Source organism: Panulirus ornatus, chromosome 71, assembly GCF_036320965.1.
Source record: "Panulirus ornatus isolate Po-2019 chromosome 71, ASM3632096v1, whole genome shotgun sequence".
In the NCBI taxonomy this organism is placed as follows: domain Eukaryota; kingdom Metazoa; phylum Arthropoda; class Malacostraca; order Decapoda; family Palinuridae; genus Panulirus; species Panulirus ornatus.
Genome location: NC_092294.1, coordinates 6,529,504 through 6,545,885, shown reverse-complemented (window position 1 = coordinate 6,545,885; position 16,382 = coordinate 6,529,504). Strand labels below are relative to the sequence as shown.

Here is a 16,382-nt window from a genome sequence, read left to right as displayed (position 1 = left end):
ATCTTTCCACCTCCAATTTGGTCTCCCACTTCTCCTCGTTCCCTCCACCTCCGACACATATATCCTCTTGGTCAATCTTTCTCACTCATTCTCTCCATGTGCCCAAACCATTTCAAAACACCCTCTTCTGCTCTCTAAACCACGCTCTTTTTATTTCCACACATCTCTCTTACCCTTACGTTACTTACTCGATCAAACCACCTCACACCACACATTGTCTTCAAACATCTCATTTCCAGCACATTCATCCTCCTGCGCACAACTCTATCCATAGCCCACGCCTCGCAACCATACAACATTGTTGGAACCACTATTCCTTCAAACATACCCATTTTTGCTTTCCGAGATAATGTTCTCGACTTCCACACATTCTTCAAGGCTCCCACGATTTTCGCCCCCTCCCCCATATAACATTGTTGGAACCACCATTCCTTCAAACAAACCCATTTTTGCTCTCCAAGATAACGTTCTCGACTTCCACACATTTTTCAACGCTCCCAGAACTTTCGGCACCTCCCTCACCCCATGACTCACTTCCGCTTCCATAGTTCCATCCGCAGCCAAATCCACTCCCAGATATCCAAAACACCTCACTTCCTCCAGTTTTTCTCCATTCAAATTTACCTCCCAACTGATTTGTCCCACAACCTTACTGTTCCCAATAACCTTGCCCTATTCACATTCACTCTCAGCTTTCCTCCTCACACACTTTACCAAACCCAGCCACCAGCTTCTGCAGTTCCTCACCCGAACCAGCCAACAGCGCTGTATCATCAGCGAACAACAACTGACTCACCTCCCAAGCTCTCCCATCCACAACAGACCCCATACCCGCCCCTCTCTTCCAAACTCGCATTCACCTCCCCAACAACCCCATCCACAAACAAATTAAACAACCATGGAGACATCACGCACCCCCGCCGCAAACCAACATTCACTGAGAACCAATCACTCTCCTCTCCTGCTACACGTACACACGCTTCACGTCCCCGACAAAAACTTTTCACTGCTTCCAACAACTTGACTCCTACACCATATACTCTCAATACCTTCCACAGAGCATCTCATCATCTCTATTATATGCCTTCTCCAGATCCATAAATGCCACATACAAATCCACCTGCTTCCCCAAGTATTCCCCACATACATTTTTTCAAAGCAAACACCTGGTCCACACATCCTCCACCACCTCTGAAACCACACTGCTCTTCCCCAATCCGACGCCCCGCACATGCCCCCATCCTCTCAATCAACCCCCTTCCATACAATTATCCAGGAACACTCAACAAACTTATACCTCGGACTTTGAGCACTCGCTCTTATCCCCTTTGCCTTTGTACAATGGCACCGCGCAAGCATTCCGCCACTCCTTAGGCACCTCACCATGAGTCATACATAATTAGATAACCTTACCAACCAGTCAACAATACAGTCACCCCATTTTTTAACAAATTCCATTGCAATGCCATCCAAACCCACGGCCCTGCTGGCTTCCATCTTCCGCAAAGCTTCTACCACCTTTTCTCTGTTTACCATATCACTCTCCCTAACCCTCTCACTTCGCACACCACCTCCACCAAAATACTCCACATCTGCCACTCTATCATCAAACACATTCAACAAACCCTCAAAATACTCTCTCCATCTCCTTCTCATCACCATCACCTCCCCACTTGCCCCACCCACCGATGTTTCCACCTGTTCCCCCGTCCTACGCACTTTATTTACCTCCCTCCAAAACATCTTTCTACTCTCCCCAAAATTTAATGATACTCTCTCTCTATATATATATATATCATTTTTGTTATACATAATCGCTGTCTCTCGCGTTAGCGAGGAAGAACAAGGAAACAAACGAAAGAATGGCCCGACCCACCTTCATACATATTTATATACATAAACGACCACACACGCACATATACATACCTATACATTTCAACTTATACATACATATACATACACCGACATATACATATACACGCATGTACAAATTCATACTTGCTGCCTTCATCCATTCCGTCGCTACCCCACCACACATGAAATGGCACCCCCCTCAACCCGCGCCCGCGCGAAGTATCGCTAGGAAAAGACAACCAAGGTCACATTCGTTCACACTCAGTCTCTAGCTGCCTCGTGTAATGCACCGAAACCACAGCTCTCTTTCCACATCCAGGCCCCACAAAACTTTCCATGGTTTACCCCAGACGCTTCACATGCCCTGGTTCATCCATTGACAGCACGACTACCCCGATATACCATATCGTTCCAATTCACTCTATACCTTGCGCGCCTTTCACCCTTCTCAAAATCTTTTTCACTCCATCCTTCCATCTCCGATTTGCTCTCCCACTTCTCGTTCCCTCCACTTCTGACACATATATCCTATTTGTTAATCTTTCCTCACTCATTTTCTCCATATGACTAAACCATTTCGGTACACCCTCTTCTGCTCTCTCAACCACACTCTTTTTATTTCCACACATGTCACTTACCCTTTCATTACTAACTCGATCAAACCACCTCACACCACAGATTGTCCTCAAACATTTCATTTTCAACACAACCACCCTCCGCACCCATATAATACTGTTGGAACCACTATTCCTATAAACATACCCATTTTTGCTCTCGGAGGTAACGTTCTCGCCTTACACACATTATTCAACGCTCCCAGAACCCTCGCCCCCTCCCCCATCCTGTGACTTACTTCTGCTTCCATGGTTCCATCAAATGCTAGATCCATTCCCAGACATTTAAAGCACTTCACTTCCTCCAGTTTTCTCCATTCAAACTTACCTCCCATTTACTTGTTCCTCAACCCTACTGAACCTAATAACCTTGCTCTTATTCACATTTACTCTCTGCTTTCTTCTTTCACACACTTTAACAAACTCAGTCACCAGCTTCTGCAATTTCTTACCCAAATTAGCCACCAGCGTTGTATCATCAGTGAAAAACAACTGACTCACTTCCCAAGCTCTCTCATCCACAACAGGCTGCATACTTGCCCCTCTCTCCAAAACTCTTCCATTCACCTCCCTAACAACCCCATCCATAAACAAATTAAACAACCATGGAGACATCACGCACCCCTGCCGCAAACGGACATTCACTGGGAACCAATCATTTTCCTCTCTTCCTACTCGTACACATGCCTTGCATCATTGATAAAAACTTTTTAGTGCTTCTAGCAACTTACCTCCCACACCATATACTCTTAATACCTTCCACAATGTATCCCTATCAAGTCTAGCATATGCTTTATCCAGATCCATAAATGCTACATACAAATCCATCTGTTTTTTAAGTATTTCTCACAAACATTCTTCAAAGCAAACACCTGAGCCACACATCCTCTACCACTTCTGAAAGCACACTGCTCTTCCCCAATCTGATGTTCTGTACATGCTTTCACCCTCTCAGTCAATACCCTCCCATATAATTTCCCAGGCATACCCAACAAACGTATACCTCTGCAATTTGAACTTTATCCCCTTTGCCTTTGTACAATGGCACTATGCATGCATTTCGCCAATCCTCAGGCACTTCACCATGAATCATACATACATTGAATATCCTCATCAACCAGTCAACAACACGGTCATCCCCTTTTTTGAATAAATTCCACTCCAATACTATCCCATCCCTCTGCCTTGCCAGATTTCATCTTCCGCAATGCTTTCACTACCTCTTCTCTGTTTACCAAACTATTCTCCCTTACCCTCTCACTTCGCACACCACGTCGACCAAAACACCCTATATCTGCCACTCTATCATGAAACACATTTAGCAAACCTTCAAAATACTCATTCCATCTTCTCACATCACCATTGCTTGTTATTACCTCCCCATTAGCCCCCTTCACCGATGCTCCCATTTGTTCTCTTGTCTTGAGCACTTTATTTACCTTCTCCCAAAACATCTTTCTATTCTCCCTAAAAGTTAATGATACAACGAAGAGACGTAGTTAGGACGCCATTTGGTAAGCAAGTGACTGTCCAGGTGGAGATCGGGTGCGTCCAAGACAGACAACGAGCGTGTCTAAAACTTATTATATGGACCAGAACGGAAATAGTTTACAAAATTTATTAGAAATAAAACTATCAAATCTGTATAGACATTCATTAATATCAGGATTATAATTCTTTGTGTATTTGATAATAGAAGATTCAATGATATTTCTTGTAGTAATAAAGTTAGAGTTGATAACTGAGATGGCATTACTCCAGTCAATACAATGATCATAGTTTCTAACGTGATTAAACAAGATATTTGGTTCTCCGTGTGACGTGCACGGCGACTAAAGGGGGGGGGGGGCTACAAAACCCTCCCCTCCTTGTGCTTTAACTTTCTAAAAGGGGAAACAGAAAGAGTCATGCGAGGAGTGCTCATCGTCCTCGAAAGCTCAGATTGGGGTGACTAAATGTGTGTGGATGTAACCAAGATGAGAAAAAAGGAAAGATAGGTGGTATGTTTGAGGAAAGGAACCAGGATTTTTTGGCTCTGATTGAAAGGAAGCTCAATGGTAAAGGAGAAGAGTGGTTTGGGAATGTTTTCCGGGCAAAGTCAGGGGTTGGTGTGGGGACAAGAGCAAAAGAAGACCACTACTGAAATAGGAGTTGTGGAAGTATGTGATAGAGTGTAAGAAAATAACTTCTAGACTGATACAGGTAAAACTGAAAGTGAATGGAGAAAGACGGGTGATTATTGGTGCTTACGTACCTGGTCATGAGAAGAAAGATCATGAGAGGCAAGTGCTTTGGGAGCAGCTGAGTGAGTGTGTTAGCAACTTTGATGCACGAGACAGGGTTGATAATGTGACAGTTGAGGGTGTTCAGTGTTGTAAATGGAAATGGTGAAGTGCTTGTAGATCTATGTGCTGAAAAAGTGCTGGTGATTGGGTATACCTGGTTTAAAAAGAGAGACATACATGAGTATACGTATGTAAGTAGGAGAGATGGCCAGAGACCGTAAACTGAATTACGTATAAATTGATAGGCGCGCGAAAGAGAGACTTTTGGATGTTAATGTGCTGAGAGGTGCAAATGGAGAGAGGTCTGATCATTATCTTGTGGAGGCAAAGGTGAAGATTTGTGGAGGTTTCCAGAGAAGAAGAGAGAATGTTGGGATGAAGAGAGTGGTGTGCGTAACTGAGCTTTGAAAGAGGACATGCGTGAGGAAGTACCAGGAGAGATTGAGTGCAGAATGACAAAAGGTGAGAGCAAATGACGTAAGGGGAGTGGGGGAAGAATAGGATGTATTTAGAGAAGCAGGTAATACTTGCGAAAAAGATGCATGTTGCATGAGAAAGGTGGGAGGCGGGAAGATTAGAAAGGGTAGTGAGTGGTGGGATGAAGAAGTAAGATTTTTCATGATAGAGAAGAGAGAGGCATTTGGACGATTTTTGCAGGGAAATAGTGCAAATGATTGTGAATGTAGAAGAAAAATAGGCAAGAGGTCAAGAGAAAGGTCCAAGAGGTGAAAAAAGGGCAAATGAGAGTTGGGATGAGTGATTATCGTTAAATTTTAGGGAGAATAAAAAGATGTTTTGGAAGGAGCTAATTAAAGTGCGTAAGACGAGAGAACAAACGGAAACATCAGTGAAGGGGGCTAATGGGGCAGTAATAACAAGTAGTGGTGAAGTGAGAAAGAGATGGAGCGAGTATTTTGAAGGTTTGTTGAATTTGTTTGATGTGGTGTGCAAAGTGAGAGGGTTAGGAGAATGGTTTGTTAAACAAAGAAGAGGTAGTGAAAGCTTTGCGGAAGATGAAATCTGGCAAGGCGGCGGGTTTGGATGGCATTGCAGTGGAATTCATCAAAAAAAGGGGTGACTGTGTTGTTGACCGGTTAGTGAGGATATTCAGTATATGTATGGTTCATGGTGAAGTACCTGAGGATTGGCAGAATGCATGCATAGTGCCATTGTACAAAGGCAAAGGGGGTAAAGGTGAGTGCTCAAATTACAGAAGTGTAAGTTTGTTGAGTATTGCTAGGAAATTATATGGGAGGGTATAGATTGTGAGGGTGAATGGATGTACAGAGCATCAGATTGGGGAAGAGCAGTGTGGTTTCAGAAGTGGTACAGGATGTGTGGATCAGGTGTTTGCTTTGAAGAATGTGTGTGTGAAATACTTAGAAAAACAAATGGATATATATGTAGCATTTATGGATCTGGAGAAGGCATATGATAGAGTTGATAGAGATGCTCTGTGGAAGGTATTAAGAGTATATGATGAAGGAGGTAAGTTGCTAGAATCCGTGAAAAGTATTTATCGAGGATGTAAGCATGTTTACGAGTAGGAAGAGAGGAAAGCTATTGGTTCCTAGTGAATGTTGGTTTGCGTCAGGGGTACGTGATATTTCCATGGTTGTTTGATTTGTTTATGGACGGAGTTGTTAGGAAGGTGAACGCAAATGTTTCGGAGAGAGGGGCAAGTATGCAGTCTGTTGTGGATGAGAGGGCTTGGAAAGTGAGTCAGTTGTTGTTCGCTGATGATACAGCGCTAGTGGCTAATTCGGTGAAAAACTGAAGAAGCTTGTGACTAAGTTTGGTCTGTGGAAGGTATTAAGAGTATATGGTGTGGGAGGCAAGTTGCTAGAAGCAGTGAAAAGGTTTTATCGAGGATGTAAGGCACGTGTACGAGTAGGAAGAGAGGTAAGTTATTGGTTCCCAGTGAATGTCCGTTTGCGGCAGGGGTGCGTGATGTCTCCATGGTTGTTTAATTTGTTTATGGATGGGGATGTTAGGGAGGTGAATGCTTTTGGAGAGAGGGGCAAGTATGCAGTCTGTTGTGGATGAGAGGGCTTGGAAAGTGAGTCAGTTGTTTTTCGCTGATGATACAGCGCTGGTGGCTGATTCGGGTGAGAAACTGCAGAAACTGGTGACTGAGTTTGGTAAAGTGTGTGAAAGAAAAAAGCTGAGAGTGAATGTGAATAAGAGCAAAGTTATTAGGTATAGTAGGGTTGAGGGACAAGTCAATTGGGAGGTAAGTTTGAATTGAGAAAAACTAGAGGAAAAGAAGTGTTTTAGATACCTGGGAGTGGATTTGGTAGCGGATGGAACCATGGAAGCGGAAGTGAGTCACAGTGTAGGGGAGGGGGTGAAGGTTCTGGGAGCGTCGAAGAATGTGTGGAAGGCGAAAACATTATCTCGGAAAGCAAAGATGGGTATGTTTAAAGGAATAGTGGTTCAAACACTGTTATATGGTTGCAAGGCGTGGGCTATAGATAGAATTGTTCGGAGGAGGGTGCATGTGTTGGAAATGAGATGTTTGAGGATAATATGTGGTGTGAGGTGGTTTGCCCGTATAAGTAATGAGAGGGTAAGAGAGATGTGTGGTAATAAAATGAGTGTGATTGAGAGAGTAGAAAAGGGTGTATTGAAATGGTTTGGTCACATGGAGAGAATGAGTGAGGAAAGATTGACAAAGAGGATGTATGTGTCAGAGGTGGAGGGAACGGAGAAGTGGAAGACCAAATTGGAGTTGGAAGGATTGAGTGAAAAAGATTTTGAGCGATCGGGGCCTGAACATTCAGAACGTTGAAAGACGTGCAAGGATTAGAGTGAATTGGAACGATGTGGTATACCGGGGTCGACGTGTTGTCAATGGATTGAAGCAGGGCATGTGAAGCGTCAAGGGTAAACCATGGAAAGTTTTGTCGGGACCTGGATGTGGAAAGGGAGCTGTGGTTTCGGTGCATTGTACATGACAGCTAGAGACTGAGTGTGAACGAATGTGGCCTTGTTTTCTTTTCCTGGGGCTACCTCGCGCGCGTTATGGGGGAGGTGGGGGTGTCATTTCATGTGTGGCTGGGTGGCGATGGGAATGAATAAAGGCAGCAATATGAATTATGTACGTGTATATATGTTTATGTCTGGGTATTTATATATATGTATACGTTGAAATGTATAGGTATGTATATGTGCGTGTGTGGACGTGTGCCAAGTGAGGATATACCCTCTAAGGCTTACTCCTCTGTTCCTAATGCTACCTCGTTAATTCGGGATAAGGCGAATATGTATGAAAAATACATACATTATACCCGAGCCTCAGCCAGGTACACATTTCATCGACCAACCCCTAGGGTGGATGAGGAGCTGCGATGACTGTCGTCCGACTGCCGCGACCAGGATTCGAACCTATGTGCTCGACCTTGGCCGGGGACACGTGGGTGCCTCACGGTCACTAGCAAATGTCTTATCAATAACATTGGAAGTCTCAGAGGCAGAGGAAAGTGTGTTAGACCAGACTGATATAGATTAACATAAGACTTACGCACTAGATGACTGACCAGGTAGAAGTGAAGACTGGGAGACATAAAATGACGAAATAGGTGACAGCAAAGAGACGAGCAAAGACTTGGAAATCATTGAAGGTTAAGAATGAGTAATACTTGAGAATGTCTGGTCAAAGAAGGTCAGAGTAACATTCTAAACTACTTAGCTGGTGAATATGACGGCTGTAAGGAGCGCTCATGATGACGATCAAGTGAAAGTGAAGTCTGCCAAGAGATGTATGGTGAAAAATATGAAACTGATGATGTAGGAAAGGATTTAAGACTATTAGACCTAGGGATCATTATGATACCTGATCATTATCTATTCCTCCAACCGCGCTATTCTATTCACAAGACTTGCCCACCAAGATGCTGACCTACCAAAAGGTCTGAATTATTTCATCTTCGAATGGATCCAGTGGTCTGTTGCTGTCTGAATTCCTTTGTATTCCTTTGCATGATCTTAAATCGATATTTAAAGAATACAAAGTAGTAGTTCAAACATTAATAGACGACTGGGTCCCGTCGAGGCTGTTTGTGACAGTGGAAGATATCAGAAATTCACAAATTAGTGTGGTGAAAGTTAGAAAGTATACAGATAATTCATCGAGAAAAACGCACATATTGTCAATGTTACTAAAGAGGCATAAATAATGCTAGACGTGTACTTGAAATATTTATGAAGTCTGATCTCAAACGCATCTATAACACTGCTTTAGATAATCCTGTTGAAGAAAATTGATTATAGATATCATAGCTTTCGGTGTTGTTACATATGATGCGTGTTCTCTCGCCAAGTTTCCTTATCTAGCACTCAATGTATCATCATTATCTGTTACACTGTAGTGGAGGAGGTTACAGAGATACGGGAAATAAAAAGTCTGATAAGGATAAGTGATCTTTCGACGTCTCACGCTAATGGTAGAGGAAAACCACGGGAGTTGTAAATGAGCAAAGAAATTTTGCGTCTTCGTAACACAGCAAGTTTTAGTCTGTAGAGTCGGTCGGGTTTACAGTTGCCCAGAAGATGAAGTTTTTGCAACCCCTGAGCAAACGTCGCCATCCCATCTAGGGAGACCCCAGTTTGCGAATCCTTGGCTACGCACTTCCCACACACTTGGTGTGGACATGTTTAGGGGCCTTTGCATTGTTCCCAGCTGGTCTTGGTGTCAGAATTTCAAAAGTCAGAATATTACTCGAATGATTAGATAAGCCCACTCACAAATATCTGTAACGTTTCACTTCCTCTGTTTTTTTTGGTTTTTTTGGTATTATTTTTTTATGCAAACTCACTCCCAAGTGACCTGTTCCTCTACAACCTGCTTTTCTTGACATTTATCCTCAACTTCCTCCTTTCACCCACTACAACTTCTACAGTTTCTCGCTCGTATCTGCCAACAGTACTGTGTCATCAACAAACAACAACTGACTCATTTCCCAGACCCTCTCATCCCTTGCAGACTGCATACTCGCCTCTCTCTCCTTTACCATTCAATTCATAAACAGAGTAAATAGCCATGGTGACATCATTCGCATTTGCCGGAGACCAACCTTCTCTTGGAGCCATTCATTTTTCTCTCCCTTTCGGTATACACGCCTTCCACCTTGATGAAAATTACTCAGTTTCTAGCAGCTTACCTCTCACAACATATATTCTTAATTCATTCCACAAGGCATCTATTAAACCTATCCTGCGCTTTCTCTAGATCCATAAGTGCCACGTACAAATTCTCCTGTTTCTTTAAGTATTTCTTACACACATTTTTAATGCAAACTCCTGACTGCTCATCCTCAATCTGATGCGCTGCACATTCCTTCACCCTTTCAGTCACTACTTTTCCAGCAACTTACCATGTATACTCAACAAACTTATGCCTCCGTAATTTGAACACTCGTCTTTGTCCCATTTCCACTATAAGGAGGCACTAAACAAGCACCCCGCTAACCTTTCGGTACCTTACCATGATCCATATATACAATGAAAATCCTAACTGACCAATCAACAACACAGTCACCCCCTTTAGAAATTTTTCTGCAATATTCTCAGTCTAGCCACCTTGCCGCATTTCATCCTACGCAAGGCTTTCACCACCTCATCTCTCTTCACCAACGACGCTCCATGACTCCCTCACTTCTCATACCATCTCGACCCAAACACCCTACGTCTACCATCCTATCATCAAACAAATTCAACAGTCTTTTAGAATCTCCTCACTTCATCCCCACCTGTTACCACTTCCACATATGCCCACTTCACTGATGTTTCCATTTGTTCTCTTGCTTTTCCCACACAATCAATCTCTCTTCCAAAACCTCTTATTCTCCCTGAAATTCACTGATACACCCTCACCCCATCTCTCATCTGCCCTCTTTTTCAACCTCTCCACCTTCCTCTTGACCTCTTACCGCTTTCTCTTTTACATCTCCCAGTCATCTGCACTCCTTTATAAGTATCGTCTATATACCTCTCTTTTCTCTTTCACTGGCAACTTTCCGTCGTCATCCCACCACTCACTGCCCCTTCTAACCTGCCTGCTTCTCACTTACGCATGCCACACGCATCTCCCGCGCATGCCAGCACTGCTTCCCTAGGTACCTTCAATTCTTCACCCACTTCCCTTGCTTCGTTTACTCTCACCTTTTGTCATTCTAACTCAATCTCTCCTGGTATTTCTAAACACACTTCTCTTTTCCACGCTGACTCACTTTCACTACTTTCATCTCGCTCATAACGTTTCCCCTTTTCCGAAAACCTCTGCAAATCTTCACCCTTGCCTCCACAAGGTAGTGATCAGACCTCCCATCAGCTACCCTTCTCAGCATATTTACATCCAAAAGTCTCTTTTACACGACTATCAATTAATACGTAATCCAAAAATGCCCCTGATCATCTCTTCCTCTCACATACGTTTACTTGTGTATGTCCCTCTTTTTTAAACCAGGTATTCCCAGTCACCAGTCCTCTTTCAACACACAACTCCAAATGCTGTTTTTCACTTTCATTCACTTTACAGAATGTCCCATGCCCCTCAGTAGTATTCTTAACTGCCACATTACTCAACTTCGCATATTAAACACCCATCACTAATACTCCGGACTCCTGCATCAAAACTGTTGACACGCTCACTCAGTAACTCCCAAAACACTTGCCTGTCATGATCTTCATTTTCATAGCCAGGCGTGTAAGTGCTAATAATCACCCATCTCTCGCCATCCACTTACACTTTTACCCACATCAATCTGGAGCTCACTTCTTAACTTTCTTTGACACACACACAATTCCTGCTTCAGTAGTGGTGCTAACTTCTCCTTAGCTCTTCCCCTCAAAGCAACCACTGGCTTTACTCCTAAGACATATCAAAAGCATTCTTCCCCGTTACCTTCGAGCTTAAATTCACTCAGAGCCAGAACATCCAGGTTCCTTTCCTCATAATACCTATCTCTCCTCACTTCTTATCTTAATTACGTCCATACATATTCAGACTCCCCAGCCTGAGCCTTTGAGGAGGATGAACACTTCCCGCTTAACTCCTTCTGTTCCATCCTTAAGAAATCACCTGTTCCTGCTCCCTTAAGTCACCGTCTTCGACACACAGAGAATACGGAGGTAGAATTCTTTCTCCCCTATCTCGTCTCACCTCAGCATTTGTAAAGTCCTCATTTACCACATATTCAAACTTGAGCATCACATGGTCATTTAACCCACTGGTGTATCAAATATAATATTCTCATTTTCCATGCTAGGACGTGTTGCATCAGGGCCTACCAAAGATAATGTGTCTGTCCTTTTCATTCTAGTGTGTTCACTGACACTTTAAAACTCGTCTCCATGACTCTCCGTCACCATAAAAATCCTAATGCCTCCAGTCTATCTCTTTATAAATGAAGCTCCGATTACAAATACTTACTACCTCTGAGAAGTGTTTCACCGCTTCATATACCATCCTGCATGACTATTATGTGTCATTATGATTCGTGTGTTACGGGAAGAGGGTTTTACACTCGTGTTGCCCCGTCTTTTTACCCTTGTATTTTTATACCATGTTTGTGTATATGAGTACACACAAACATGACAACCTAAGCTAGGTACCCAGGTGTGTGTGTGTGTGTGTGTGTGTGTGTGTGTGTGTGTGTGTGTGTGTGTATGTATGTATGTTTTGCGTGTCTGCTATTTTGCTTGCTTGTTACCAATATTTATTACATGGGGAGGAAGTCATACATTCGTGGGGCCACATCTCTTGAACCAATTTTTATCATCATACAGCTGTAAAACTTCCGCATGATGTCCGCATTGACAGTTTCATCAGTCCGTATATTCCATCCATCCAAGACCCTTATACCATGAAAGTACTTTATATCCTTTGTAGCAACTTTCTTGCTTAATTTCATGTTATGGCCAATGTTTGTTCTGACATCTTACAAAGAACTGTGCACTATTGACTTCATCAAACAGCTGTATAATCCTAAAGATTGTCGTCAGGTCACCCTTTACTCTTCTTTCATCCATGATGGGCAAATTCAAACCTATAGCCTTTCCCTATAATTCCTCTCTCTTAACTCTGGCACCATCTTTGTTGCTTTCCTCTGGACCTTCTCTATTAATTCTTTGTACTTTTCTAAGTGCGGAAGCCAAACCTGAGAAGCTTATTATGGGCAAATGTAGGATGTGAACAGCTTACTGATTGTTTCCTTATCCATATACTAGTATGCAATTACATTGCTTGCCAGCAGAGTTCATCTCCCGCACTATTTCCCCCAGTAGAAACCTAGTGTCTGCCCCAAAGTCTTTCCCACACAGATATTGCTGCCTCTTATTTCCAAGCGGATGATATTCATGACGTGGTGTTCATATATTGAATCCCATCCTCAGTACCTTCCAATTACTAGGGTTGAACTTCAACAACTTTGTGTCAAACCAACTTTGGGGCTTTTTCCACACACACACACACACACACACACACACACACACACACACACACCCGACACAGGTGTGCCGTGACAATGATTAAGGAAAGCTTTTCCCCAGCAGGGCAGCTGACATTCTTCATCATCACTATGATCATCGTGGCCGTCATGAACAGTAAGTTATTACTACAATTTCTTTCTTGAAAATGTCTTGTATAAAACTTCCATTGTGTAGTTACTCTCACTCTATCTCCGGTCATAATAATCATAAGGAAAGTGATGTTCACTATGATCTTTTTAATTTGATAATTAGAATATTGAATCGAATGCTAAGTTGAAGGACATTTCTAAGGTCAAATGCAGTAAAAGTAGAGGCTTATTATCTTTGTTTATTATTCATTTCCCAAGATCTATAATTTCCTCAGTTTTTAAGATTTTTTTAGCAATGATTCTAAAGTATTTCATCAAGAACGTTTGTTGATGTAAGGGATTGTTGGAAGACTGATAGAAGTCGGTCTTCTTTTGTTTATAATGATTTACTGTCCAACTAATGTTCATGTACTCTACAGAGCCCAGTGATGCTTAGATTATCTGTGAGGTTTTTTTTGACATGTTTTTGCATCAACTTGAAAATTTCTCTTCGAAATTGAGATCTGTGGGGCCTGGAAGTGGATAGGGAGCTGCGATTTCGGTACATTATACATGACAGCTAGAAACTGAGTGTGAACGAATGTGGTCTTTTTAGTTTATTTTCCTGGCGCTCCCTCGCTGAAGCATGTGGGTAGCTATGCTGTTTCCTGTGGGGCGGGGCAGCGCCGGAATGGATGAAAGCAAATATATATATATATATATATATATATATATATATATATATATATATATATATATATATATTTTTTTTTTTTTTTTTTTTTTGCTTTGTCGCTGTCTCCCGCGTTTGCGAGGTAGCGCAAGGAAACAGACGAAAGAAATGGCCCAACCCACCCCCATACACATGTATATACATACGTCCACACACGCAAATACACATACCTACACAGCTTTCCATGGTTTACCCCAGACGCTTCACATGCCCTGATTCCATCCACTGACATATATATTCCCTGCGTGTCGTAGAAGGCGACTAAAAGGGGAGGGTGCGGGCGACTGGAAATCCTCCCCTCTCGCTTTTTTTTTCTTTTTTTTTTAATTTTCCAAAAGAAGGAACAGAGAACGAGGCCAGGTGAGGATATTCCCTCAGATGCCCAGTCCTCTGTTCTTAACGCTACTTTGCTAACGCGGGAAATGGCGAATAGTTTGAAAAAAAATATATATATATATATATATATATATATATATATATATATATATATATATATATATATATATATATATGATGATACAGCGCTGGTGGCTGATTCATGTGAGAAACTGCAGAAGCTGGTGACTGAGTTTGGTAAAGTGTGTGAAAGAAGAAAGTTAAGAGTAAATGTGAATAAGAGCAAGGTTATTAGGTACAGTAGGGTTGAGGGTCAATTCAATTGGGAGGTGAGTTTGAATGGAGAAAAACTGGAGGAAGTGAAGTGTTTTAGATATCTGGGAGTGGATCTGGCAGCGGATGGAACCATGGAAGCGGAAGTGGATCATAGGGTGGGGGAGGGGGCGAAAATTCTGGGAGCCTTGAAGAATGTGTGGAAGTCGAGAACATTATCTCGGAAAGCAAAAATGGGTATGTTTGAAGGAATAGTGGTTCCAACAATGTTGTATGGTTGCGAGGCGTGGACTATGGATAGAGTTGTGCGCAGGAGGATGGATGTGCTGGAAATGAGATGTTTGAGGACAATGTGTGGTGTGAGGTGGTTTGATCGAGTAAGTAACGTAAGGGTAAGAGAGATGTGTGGAAATAAAAAGAGCGTGGTTGAGAGAGCAGAAGAGGGTGTTTTGAAATGGTTTGGTCACATGGAGAGAATGAGTGAGGAAAGATTGACCAAGAGGATATATGTGTCGGAGGTGGAGGGAACGAGGAGAAGAGGGAGACCAAATTGGAGGTGGAAAGATGGAGTGAAAAAGATTTTGTGTGATCGGGGCCTGAACATGCAGGAGGGTGAAAGGAGGGCAAAGAATAGAGTGAATTGGAGCGATGTGGTATACCGGGGTTGACGTGCTGTCAGTGGATTGAATCAAGGCATGTGTATGGGGGTGGGTTGGGCCATTTCTTTCGTCTGTTTCCTTGCGCTACCTCGTTAACGCGGGAGACAGCGACAAAGCAAAAAAAAAAAAAAAAAAAAAAGAAATATATATATATATATATATATATATATATATATATATATATATATATATATATATATATATATATATATATATATATATATATATATATATATATATATATATGTGGGGATATGGGAGAAAGAATACTTCCCACGCATTCCCCGAGTGTCGTAGAAGGCGACTAATGGTGACGGCTCAGATTGGGGTGTCTAAATGTGTGTGGATGTAACCGAGATGAGAAAAAAGGAGAGCTAGGTATTATGTTTGAGGAAAAGAGCCTAGATGTTTTGGCTCTGAGTGAAATGAAGCTTAATGGTAGAGGGGAAGAGTGGTTTGGGGATGTCTTGAGAGTAAAGGCAGGGGTTGGTGAGAGAACAAGAGCAAATGAATGAGTAGCACTACTCCTGAGGCAGGAGTTGTGGCAATATGTGATAGAGTGTAAGAAAATAAACTCAAGATTGATATAGGAAAACTGAAAGTGGGTTGAGAGAGATGGGTGATCATTGGTGCCTATGCACCTGGTCATGAGAAGAAAGATCATGAGAAGCAAGTGTTTTGGGAGAAGCTGAGTGAGTGTGTTAGCAGCTTTGATGCACGAGACCGGGTTATAGTGATGGTTGATTTGAATAAGGTTCTGTATAAGTGCTGTATCATCAGCGATAAGGTTGAAATGAGTCAGTTGTTGTTCGCTGATGATATAGCACTGATGGCTGATTCGGGTGAGAAACTGCAGAAGCTGGTGACTGTGTTTGGTAAAGTGTCTGAAAGAAGAAAGCTGAGAGTAAATGTGAATAAGGGCAAGGTTATTAGGTACAGTAGGGTTGAGTGGCAAGTTAATTGGGAGGTAAGTTTGAATGGAGAAAAACTGGAGGATGTGAAGTGTTTTAGACATCTGGGAGTGGATTTGGCAGCGGATGGAACCATGGAAGCGGAAGTGAGTCACTGGG

General features: G+C 42.5%; 1 protein-coding gene across 1 annotated transcript in view; it reads left to right on the top strand.

Annotated features, from left to right (window-relative positions):
• The window catches only part of LOC139747999 (equilibrative nucleoside transporter 1-like), a 165,672-nt gene that overhangs the window by 99,848 nt on the left and 49,442 nt on the right, over positions 1-16,382 (top strand). Inside the window, exon 5 of the mRNA XM_071660545.1 lies at positions 13,307-13,357. Within this exon, the coding sequence (XP_071516646.1) occupies positions 13,307-13,357 (51 nt within the window). The remainder of the gene's footprint in view (positions 1-13,306; positions 13,358-16,382) is intronic.